Consider the following 12,398-nt stretch of genomic DNA (forward strand, 5'->3'; position numbering starts at 1 on the left):
TGTATGGGGCCTTACAGTTTGAGGGGGGGGGGGGGAATAAAAACAGACAGTTGAGCCGCGCCTTTTACCAAACCAAACTGCCCCCTTAAAATTATTGTAAACCCTTTTTTTTTACAAACTTACCTGCTCACCAGAACCAATCCTCCCTCCTCTTCTTGGTTCCCCCACTGGTGCTCCTGGCTCCTCCTCTTCTTGGTGTGAAGAATTGGAAGCCGCTTCCTATTGTTGCACACCAGCAGTCTCGATTCTGAGCTGTGCTGTCTGCGTCTATAGACACAAACAATCTGACTCTGCCATGACCCTTGCTCCCTCGTCACAGGATTTGATTGACAGGAGAAGGAGCTGATGACTCCCGCTGCTATCAATCTGCCCTGTGAGGAAAGAGAGAGAGAGGAAAGAGCCAATGCATAGAATGTATTGATTTAAACAGGTGTAGAGAAATGAGAAACTAAGAAGATATTTTTCATAAGGTTAGGAATCACAGAATCTGTGCATCTTTCATGACTCGTTCTCCTCAAAGAATATCCCAAAAAGCTACAAAATTTGAGACTAGCTGAATTTTGAATAGCTGGGACACATCTTCAAAAGCTGGCAATTATGGGATCCCTGATCGACATTTATTGGTTGCATAGTCTACGTGACCTACAAGCATGATCTTGTACATATATATACCTTATGCTTCAAACTGTTCAAAGTGGCTCAGAGGTTGTTTAGTACTCTTGCGTTGCATTGCTGAGGATCTAGATTCAGTACTTTCCAGTGATGCATGGAGCCTCCATGTTCTCTATGGTTTTTCCTTAAAGTGGTTGTAAACCTCAGACATCAAATATAAACAAAGCATATCCCTCTATATTGTGTGCTTGTTTCAACTGAGAGCACTAAGGCCCCATACTCACGAGCAAACATGTCTGCTGAAACTGGCCCGCAGGCCAGTTTCAGCAGACATGTTTGGTCGTGTGTGGGCGCGAGCGGGCCGAATTCCAGCAAACATTTGCCCGCCGGGCCTTTTCCCAGCAGACAAATATTCCTGGACTTGTTTTAAAACAGCCCGCTGGAATTCAGCCCGCTCGGACATGTACGGTCGTCAGTACAGACCTACCGTACATGTCCAGCCGCCCGCCGTGCCTCGCATGCGTCGAATGACTTCGACGCATGCGTGGAAGCATTTTAAAGGCGGGCCGCCCACGTCGCCGCGTCATTGTCGCGGCGACACCGCGTCATCGACGCGGCGACACCGCGGACACGCCCCGCGTATTGTTTACGCGCGGACTTCTGTACGATGGTGTGTACAACCATCGTACAGAAGCCCTCTGGCAGGCATGTATGGTGAAAACGGTCCGACGGACCGCTTTCACCATACATGTTTGTCCGTGTGTACCCGGCCTAAGTGTCATTTCTGTCTGCTGCTTCGTTCCTCTGCTATCACTTCTGACAAGTTTTCCTGACACCAAGAGAAAATAGGTGACAGGGAGGGAGCTCCAGCTGATTGACAGCCTCAGCTCTTCAGCTCTGTTCATGTGCGCAGGGGGAGTGTCATGTGTGGGCACACCCTAATTACTATGTGCATTGCCCATTCCCCCTACTGCCCGGGCTTACCCGTGTTGGCCCCCTGCTCCGCAGTGCTGCTGTCTTGCCTACTTTCCTCTCCCCCTAGCTGCAGCGGGGATATTTCAGGATGGAGAGTGGGGGAAGGGGCTAGTCAATATGTCATTTAACAGTGCCTTCCTTTTCTAAATGATCGCAGTGAACACACTCACTCACTGTGTTTATTAATAACTGAAGAACAGTAAACTGTGTTTAATACTGTATTCTTCAGTTTGTTAATGAACAGGAAGCCGCTCAGCACAGAGCACTTCCCATTCATTCACTGTCCCGTGCAGCTGAGGCTGCAGAGAAAGGCATTTGTGTTTGAGCTTTGGGGTGTACACCCTAATGCAATTGGCTGTGCACACCTATGGCTGTGTTCCTGTGTGAAGGGGGGGGGGTGTCCTTTCCCATCAATCAGCTCTTACTGAGCTCTTCAGAGTGTAACTTCAACTCTCTGCCCCCCTTTTTGCTGTCAGCTCAGACAAGCTTTTTTAAATTCTGGACTTTGTACAGCTGTAGAGAAGAGAACAGATAAATAGGTACAACTTATGTAGGAGGATTTGTTTCATCACTGTGTGTGTCACCTGAGGCCAGTCACTTCACTGGGTATATGTAAGACCCCTTTCACACTGGGGGCGCCGCTGCGTTAGCGCTAAAGCGCTGCTCGTTCTACCTGCGCTTTAGCGCTGTTTAAGCAGACCTTTTTTCGAGGGGTTAGGAAGGGGGTTAAAAGCGCCCGTGTTGCGGCGCCTTAGAAGCGCTTTTCAGACGCTTTGGAAGCACTGCCTATTCATTCCAATGTGCAGGGCATTTTAGAAGTGCTAAATACAGAGCTCCCAAACCACCCCAAAGATGCTGCTTGCAGGACTTTTCCTAACGTCCCGCAAGCGCACCGCCCCAGTGTGAAAAGTCACACTGAAATTAATGGGAGGCGGTTTTCCGGGCGCTTTTCAGGTGATATTTCTAGTGCTAAAACGCCTGAAGACCTCTTTCACACTAGAGGCATTTTTCAGGCTATTTAGCACTAAAAATAGCACCTGTAAAGCGCCTGAAAAAAGCCTTATTTGCAAAACCAGTGAGAAAGCCGAGTGCTTTCATGCTGGGGCGCTGCGCTGGCAGGGCGTCAAAAAAAGTCCTGCCAGCAGCTTCTTTGCAGCACTTTAGCTAAAGCGCCCCTGCCCATTGAAATCAATGAGAAGCGCTGGCAAAGCGCCGACAAAGCACCACTGCAGCGGCACTTTTAACCCTTTTTCGGCTGCTAGCAGGGGTTAAAAGTGCCCCGCTATCGACAGAAAAGCGCAACAAAAACGACGGTAAGGCGCCGCTAAAAATAGCGGCGTTTTACTGCCGGCGCCCGATGAAAGGGGCTATAAGAGTTTACAACCAATTTAAGGTTAATTGTTAAAACCTGCCTTTCAATTATTTTTTCCTTTTTTGGACTGTGAACAAAATCTTGACACAACTTTTATTAGTGTTACCTCTCCGACATCATAAATCCAAATCCGGCCTTCGGAATCCCCAACCGCCACCTCTCGGCCGCTCTGAGCCCAGCGCACGCGATTCAGCGCAGACGATCCTTCCACGGTTGTGCTTGCAGTGGGAACCTTTCATTTTACAGAACAAAAAAGAACATAAATATTGTTACTAGGATTGCTGAAGTCCCAGTCAGGCCATAATTCCAAGAAGTTTGTTCATATTAAATATCTTTTTTATTTTTTTTTCTGTTGAGATACAGTATACCCACTTAGATAAGTTCACCACCCCCTGCAGACAGCTTCTTGTAACATAGATGGCTTTGAGATGGCAAAACAAGGATTTATTGTTCTGTAATCGCATTCCCCACTGCGCTTCGGGAGGAGGAGAAAAAAAAAAATTCAACAACGTATATTTTCCGTAGTAAAAGGGCAATGAATGTAAGCCATGAGCATTTTTTCCATGTTATGTGGAAGAAATATGCAAGGAAAACCACAACAGCTCCCATCTCATATACAGGTATGGCAGCTATTATCTGGAATGACGGGGAATTGGAGGTTTCCGGATGGGGGTTCTTTCCATAATAAAAAGACGGAGCCAATAAGAGCAACCAAATAATAATTTTCCTTCATTATTCTGGTGGCCTCAAGCTAGATTACTGAGCTGTGCTAATCAATAAATAAGACAAAAGGAATAACTTAAAGCTGAATACCAGGTAGGTACGTGTATAAAACACACACATTAATGCAGCTCTGTAATCATTAACACGTCATTAAAAGAGTTTTAAAGGCTCAAAGTTTTTTATGCATGAAGGTAAAAAACTTTCTGTTTGCCCCCCCCCCCCCCAAATACTTACCTGAGCCCCATCTTGATCAAACAATGTGCACTAGAGCAGCGGCTCTCCTGGACCTTTTCGTTCTCCATGGCTGAGACACCAGCAGGAGCCATTGGCTCCTGCTACTGCCAACCACAGCCAGTGAGCCAATCTGGAGAGAGACACTTGCGTCTTATGGATGCATAGAGTGGGGTTTGGGAGTGAGCACGCAACAGTACCCCCATGGCATGTGGCTAGCTACTGGGAGCACTGGCTTAGGAGGAGGAGCCAGGAGCACTGGGGGACCTGAAAAGAGGAGGATCAGGGCTGCTCTGTGCAAAACTACTTGACAGAGCAGGTAGGTATAACATATATATATATATTTTTTTAAATTAACCTTTAAAGCGATATTAAAGCCTTGTTGTTTTTTAAATAACAAATGTTATACTTACATGCCCTGTGTAATGGTTTTGCACAGAGCAGCCCAAATCCCCCTCTTCTTGGGTCCCACGCCCACCCTCCTTGCCCCTCCCTCCTGCCGGGTGCCCCCACAGTGCCCCCTCCATTCACACACAGAGCCGTGGCTTGGCCCCGCCCCCTTCTGAATGGTTTACTGGCTGTGATTGACAGCCAATGGCTCCCACTGCTGCTAAAAGCAAATTAGGAATGCAGGTCCCGGGAGAGGCAAGGCTCTGGTGGACATCACTGGTTTGAGAGGGGGCGAGCATGCTGCGGGGAGAGGGGGCGAGCATGCTGTCTAACCCCCAGCCAGAACGGCTCGGATGATGGGGACAAGCTTACTGAAGAGGAACAGGAAGTGAAAAATTCAGACAAAGAAAAAAACATTTAGAAGGGAAATGGAAGGAAAAGGTAAGTGAACCAACAATGCACTAGCTTAAAGGAACCTATTTAGAAAATAAAAAAACAAACCTTTACAACCCCTTTAATTGAACAGGGTGAAGTTAGAAGTTGATTGGCTACCATGCACAGCTCCACCAGTCTCTGAGTGCTCCAGTTATAGTAAATCTCCCCTTTTGGGTTCAACTGACAATCTGGAACTAATCAGAGTAGTTTCCCCGATCAGAGATGACATAGTGATCACATACAGGCAGAAGGCTTCAATTAAAAAAAAAAAAAAAAGATTTCAGCTTGCAGATGAACACTGTCACCTTCAGGCTGCAATGACTTCTGCAGTGCCATCAGTTTTATAATGATGGTGCTGCAGTACAAAAAAAATAATAATAATTGAAGTGTACATTTTTTTTAAATTGCTTTGCGTTTGTCAGCATATAATAAAAAGCAGGGGTTTTATTTAAACCGTGTACAAAAGCCTTAATTGTCCTTAAATATAATTAATAATTAAATAATTAAAATATATAAAAATAATTTCAGTGTGAAAATTAGCTAAAGAGATATTGTGCGTTTGTTAGCATATAATAAAAAGGAGGGGGTTGATTTAAGCAGAGTACTATATAAAACGTTTAATTGTCCTTAAATATAATTAGTAATTAAAATACATAAAAATAATTTAAGTGTGAAAATGAGTTATTGTTCATTTGTCAGCATATAATAAAAAGCGGGGGGAGGGGTTACTTAAACAGTCTACCAAATACAAGCCTTAATTGTCTTTAAATACAATTAAAGTGATTGTAAAGTCTTGTTTTTTTTAAAATATCAAATATGTTATACTTACCTCCTCTATGCAGTTGGTTTTGCACAGAGCAGCCCCGATCCTCCTCCTCCCTCTTTGCTGCTCCTGGCCCCTCTCTCCTTTCTAGTGCCCCCACAGCAAGCAGCTTGCTATGGGGGCACCTGAGCTGAGTCACAGCTTTGTGTGTCTATTCAGACACAGGGTCCCAACCCAGTACCGCCCTCTCTCTCTCTATCTCTTCTGATTGGCTAATCATTAAAATATATAAAAATGATTTAAGTGGGAAAATTTGTTAAAGAGATATTATGTGTTTGTCAGCATATAATAAAAATCAGGGGGGGGGGGGGTTACTTAAACAGTGTACTAAATAAAAGCGTTAATTGTGCTTAAATATAAATAATAATTAAAATCTGTAAAAATAATTTAAGTGTGAAAATGTGTTAAAGGGATGTTGTTCGTTTTGTCAGCATATAATAAAAGGCAGGGGGTTTACTTAAACAGTGTACTAAATAAAAGCCTTAAATATAATTAATAATTAAAGAATTAAAAAAATATATATAAAAATAATTCAAGTGTGAAAATTAGTTAAACAGATATTGTCCTTTGGCCTAGGCATTTAGGCATGACAGGGTTAATAAAACTTTTAAAAACCCAAACATATTTCTGTAACTCTAACGCCGGCCAAGCACTAGGTAATGTTTCAGTAAAGCTTGCAATAATTAGTCATGTACGAAAAAAAAAAAATGAAAGATTGCCAAGCGGAAACATTCTTGGATCATTTTTGGACGGCCCATTATAAAAAACAGGCCTTGGTAATAAAATCGGTCAAGTCAAAAGATGAACTACTGTGTAAATAAATTCACAAACTGATCAAATATCTGTGTGAACCAAGCTTTTGAATTTACAATATTTTGTGATAAATACAAAAATAAATATGAAATAATAATTATTAAATATTAAATGTAAACAGTCGCAGAAATAGATGTTGATCGTATTTTGCTCTACAACAATTTTTTTTCCACTGCTACCCATGCTAACATTTAATAAAAAGTTTTCTGTTTAAAAAAATAAAAATGAACAATTAAAGTTAATAAAAAGACACCAACTAGTTTTACATATTAGACAGTAAAAGTAGAAAATCACTCCATAAAAATAAAACAAAGAACTCTTCCACATTACACAGTAATATTGCTTATAGTCGGCGCGGTAAGCATGCTTTTATTTTCAAAATAATGCAAAATAGCAGCCAAAAGATATGGCTGGACCTAAAAAATATGGAAGAATTTTGAAAAAAGTAAGATGGATAAATGGGCCTTTTATGTGCGATTGAATAAAAGTTTGAAAAGAAAATGGCAAAGTGAGCTGGGCATGAGTGGCATTGCAGGGTTGCCAGCTGTGCGGTGCGCGACTATTCAAAACAGGAAAATGTAGCGCTAAATACAGTGGGGGGGGTTTTGTGTGACACGTTAATATTGGGATTCTTGCAGCTTCTTTTTGTCACAGCCCGTTCGGCTGAGCCTGTGCAACTGAATCTTTGATGTCCAGGACAATGCTCTCAGCATGCCCAGCCATACATTCTACAGAAGACTGACGAGCAAGTACTCTACAATTCACCATGTGAGTTAAACTACTGTACTGACACGGGCCTTTAGCAATTGTTTGAGGTAGCAATTGGAAGAGGATGAGAGTACTATTTTATTTAATACAAATACTATTGTACTGTACTGTATTCAACTGGTTGCAGAGTGCCTTCATTTCTTCATGCCAGGTTTTTATAACATGTTATTTCATGGTGGAAGTGATTTAAGCCCCCGACGATAAAGTGTATTTATGTAAATGCCATGTACCAAGCTGTTCGCTGGGTCACGCAGCCAGAACAAAGACCAAAATAAAAGGGGATCAGTTAACCCCAGCAGTACGCTACCAAACGAGCCCTAATCGGAAAAATATGAACAAATATAAACTGTTAATATGATTGACCTAGTAAAAAAAATAAAAATAAAATATTTGCAGCAAGCACTACAAAAGATAGGCGATTACTTAACTGCAAGTGCCTCATTCTAAGATCAGCCACAATATTTGTAAATAAATTCTATATTATTATTATTTTTCTCTACTATAAACTTAACAATAACCATTTATTTGCAATAAAAACACAAAATAAATGTTTCACTTAATGATACAAAATCATCTCCATATGATAATACCTTTAGATTTGCTTGAAAAATATATAAAATTCTCTTTTTATTTAAATAAAATATTTTTCATCTTACTAAGACACGGCATATATTTTTTTAAGCTAATTTTTTTTCTCAATAAAACAAACACAGTATATAATTCCTTTATATTCTTTTTTTAAACTTAATTTTGTTATCTTACTAATACACGGCACATATTTTTTTAAAGCACATTTTTTTTCTTAACAAAACACAGTATATATATATATATATATATATATATATATATATATATATATATATATATATATAATTTTTTTAAGCTAAAAAATAAATGTTTTCTTACTAAAGCACAGCATATAAAACGTATTTAAGCTCAATTTTTTTTTACTAACACACAGCACATATTTTTTTAAAGCTAATTGGTTTTCTTAACAAAACATAGTATATATATATATATATATATATATATATATATATATATATATATATATATATATATATATAATTTTTTTAAGCTAAAAAATAAATGTTTTCTTACTAAAGCACAGCATATATATATTTTTTAAGAATTGTTTTACTTAATAAAACATAGCATATATATATATATATATATTTTTTTTTTAAGCTCAATTTTTTTTCTTACTACAACACATCGGGTTGATTGGCTAAAATAACCATGTGACAAACCATCCAGTACAAATAGAGGGTTCAGTAACAAAATATCTTCAATCACATTTGCAAGACATCTTTTTAAGCTTTTTAAACTCAACCACGTTAAAAATGAACTGAAAATAAAAAAATAATTGTTATTTGCCTTAAGTTGCCTGTTTTATATATTTATATATATATATATATATATATATATATATATATATATATATATATATATATATATATATATTTTTTTTTTATAAGAAACAAAAAATGGTGGGGTTGTTTTACAATAACTGGATTGTGCAAAATCCAGTGCAGCTCTACACAGCTGCCAATCGGCTCCTAACTTCAGCTTGTTCAATTAAGCTTTGACAATAAACCCTGAAAGCTGATTGGCTTCTTTGCAGAGCTACACCAGATTTTGCACGATCCAGTTATAGTAAAACAACCCCACCATTTTTTATTTTTCTATAAATATTATATATATATATAAGGCAACTGAAAGCAAGAAACACTATTCAATTATTTTTTTTATTTTCAGTTCGTCTTTAACGTGGTTGAGTTTAAAAAGCTTAAAAAGATGTCTTGCAAATGTGATTGAAGATATTTTGTTACTGAACCCTCTATTTGTACTGGATGGGTTGTCACATGGTTATTTTAGCCAATTACGTAAATAAATAAATAAATATGTTTCGCTGGCAATACTTTTTTGATTATGTGCCTGCCTCTCCATCATAAGACCATAATCAGTTACCATAAAACCTCAGAAAATTACATTATCTGAAACCTTATTATTTAGAAAATTTAGACATACAGTAGTAATTTAATAACTTAAAACATGTCATGTAAACTATGGAGTCTATGAAGAACAGTCTGTTTTTTTATTTTAGTGTGCAAAAAATGAAGAAAATTATTCAACTCGCCTTTATATTAATTCTGTTTTGAAATTCATGCAGGTTTACAATGCCCTTAATAAGTATTTAATAGGTATACTTGTCCTTTGTTTAGAAGCACACATACAGTACTTATCTGTAAACTTAGTGAATCACGACTCGAAAAAACAAGAAACTCCTAAGTATAAGCCCCAGACCTTAAAGTTTTTAGGGTCTAAACAGTCATAAATTTTAAACAAAATTAACACATTTTTATAAACAATCATTTCCAATACATTTGCAAACATATCTAATTCAAAATACTAATAATGTATTATGTACAGTTAAAAAAAGAACCTTTAGTAATATATTTATTTAAACGACTACCATAAAATTTGTCATTAAAATGGTGATAAAAATTAATATATCCTGTGTTTAATAACTATAATCCAAACAAGTTTTCCTCTCATTGATCATTAATATTTATTTGAAAAATTCCATGGTTTAAAGCTGTATATTACACCAATTTCCCCATATATTAGGTGTGCGTTTATTTTTTTTTCTAAATCTGCAAATCCTTTTCGGTATTATAAATTAGATATAAAATTTTAGCAAGTATTTTTTTTTTGCCAGCGCACAAAGTACTTTGAGTCTAATGATATACCTAAAGGACAAGGTTAGCTACATGAAAAAAAAAAAAAGAAGTCAGTTGCCTTTCCACATATCCTCCAGCTGTAGTCTCCCTAATTAAGAAGGCTGCTGTACTTCCTGCTTAAAACACTTCAAACAGTGTCTCATTTAAGATACATAACTGTCTTCTTACCTGTCGCTACTGAAGAAAAAACAAAAAAACAAACACAAAGTTGTAAAACCTTACAGAAGTTATATCAAAGTAAATTGTTTGTATTTTAACCTTTGTTTAAAGTATCCGTAAAGATTAAAAAAAAATGCTGACAGATTATGCAGAGTTTCAGAGTGTGCCAACAATTTATACAAGTATCTGTCATTTTGACAAAATAATTCTGTTCATAAATAACATTCAGATGTAAGTCAAATGCTTACACTGTGTCACTTCGATTTTAAAATATGGCCATGAAAGAATAAAAAGAAAAAAAGCCTATTAATCAAATTTTAGCTGTTAGCAAAATATTAATAAATTTGCACCAATACAGCTTTTAAAAATACAGAAAACATATTTTAACTATATAAAGATTAAATATATTATTTCCACATCCTAGTTTAAAATTGGTTACTACAACATAAAATATTTTAATGTCTTCGTCCAAAAAGTAGTAACTAGAAAACAATTTTTAAATATTTTTTTCCCCCCTCTTAAAACTAGCGCTTAACTTAACTTAGCCTAAATCCTAAACGTAATCAGATGTTTTATTCTTGTGTACCTTCTTCCTCATACAGGTAAAAGAGATGTCTGGGTTACATAATCATTATCAATTAGCTCTTGAACACTTGAACGATGGCAGATATTTCCTTAATTATAAAATCACATATAACAAAAACATATATAATAGTCTTCAGTAAAAGCACAAGCAGCAAAAACGTTAAAGGAAATACAGCTTTTTGTAATCTTTAAAAAAAAAACCCTGTTAAAAACAAGTGGTGTGTTAGCAAAAGATAGAAATATGTAAGACAAACGAATAAATCACTGTAAGATATTGTCAAAAAATAAATAAAAATACAATTATATATATATATATATATTTTGTTTATACACATAGCAGTGGGCATAAATGGGAAATGGGTTAGGTGATCCCTGGGAGTGAACAGGAAGCTACATCACTATGCAGGCCTCAGCCTTCTCCACCTCAGTTCTGTCCTGTGAGAGGAAAGAATTAGTTTTTTCTCTTATTCTCCTCTCTACTGGTATTTCCAAGGCAGGCCTGGCCTTTTGCCCCTTCAGAGCCATAATAAAGCAATATCTCAAAGCAGATGGGTTCTCAAACTCCTGGCCCCACATCCCAGGACTGTAGGGCACAGCAACTGGCAACTTTCATTGGTTATCAAAATGGGCACACCCAAGGATCTCTTCAGCAGGCCACACATTTTTTTTTGTATTTACATTCGACAATGTAGTGCAAGGGCCTGTTTGATGGCATACAACCTGAAGGTGTTTAGGGTTGACCTCATATCATATGGATTTGGTAAATCTAAAGAATAATTGTATAATTATATTATTATTATGTATGGCCAGCCTTCTCCTGTAAATAAGAAGGTTGCTGGAGTAATGCCAAGTGGAATCACAAAGCCACATAGGGGTTGATTTACTAAAACTGGAGAGTGCAAAATCTGGTGCAGCTCTGCATGGTAGCCAATCGGCTTCCAACTTTAGCTTGTTCAATTAGGCTGACCAAAAAAAATGGAAGCCAATTGGTTTCTATGGAGAGTTATACCAGATATTGCACCCTCTAGTTTTGGTAAATCAACCCCACAGTGATCTTGTAACAGTGATCGGTACATGTGAGAATTTTTCGACTTTATGTACTTCTTTACATTGTGTGCAAATAAATAAATAAATAAAATAAAGCAACCTTATTTCTATGGGCAATGACGCCATCTCTAGATTATTGGCTCCATTTCTAACATACCAGGCTACTGTGAGTAGGACTGTCCAAATACTTTGTTGGAATCCCTAGGTGTCTCCATTTACTAAGGCACCTGTTTAAACATTGCAGTTTTGACAACATGAGACAGTTACTCAAGTCCAAGAAAGACACATTCCGAGCCAAGCAGAAGATGATCTTTCATTGGTGTATGACCCTGAGATCCTTTGTTCTCAATGTCCAAAATGGCCAACATGTTTAACAGTAGACATTGGCTTTCTATTTAAAATACTTTTTAGTAGATATGACAGTTGCTGGGGGGAGTATGAGATGCAAGTTATAGTTGTTTTTAGGTAAGAAAGCAGTTTTGAAGGTAAGTGATGATGACAGTTTAAGGCGGAGATCCAGACTCCTTCTATAAAAATGTAAAGTCAGCAGCTACAAAAACTGTAGCTGCTGACTTTTAATATTAGGATGCTTACCAGTTCACAAATCCAGCAGTGTCTTCACCCGAGCCGATTTTTCAATCGGCTCTCAGGTGCTGCCACTGAGAACTCAGGTAAGGGAAACCGGCAGTGGCCTCACAGCGGGTTCCCTACTGCAATTGTG

General features: G+C 37.7%; 1 protein-coding gene across 2 annotated transcripts in view; it reads right to left on the reverse strand.

Moving 5' to 3' along the window:
- The window catches only part of DYNC1I1 (dynein cytoplasmic 1 intermediate chain 1), a 542,074-nt gene that overhangs the window by 101,760 nt on the left and 427,916 nt on the right, over nucleotides 1-12,398 (reverse strand). For both annotated transcript variants that reach the window (XM_040352301.1, XM_040352300.1), the window contains one exon: nucleotides 3,066-3,191. In XM_040352301.1, coding sequence (XP_040208235.1) covers nucleotides 3,066-3,191 — 126 coding nt within the window. The remainder of the gene's footprint in view (nucleotides 1-3,065; nucleotides 3,192-12,398) is intronic.

Source organism: Rana temporaria, chromosome 5 (assembly GCF_905171775.1).
Source record: "Rana temporaria chromosome 5, aRanTem1.1, whole genome shotgun sequence".
Classification (NCBI taxonomy): domain Eukaryota; kingdom Metazoa; phylum Chordata; class Amphibia; order Anura; family Ranidae; genus Rana; species Rana temporaria.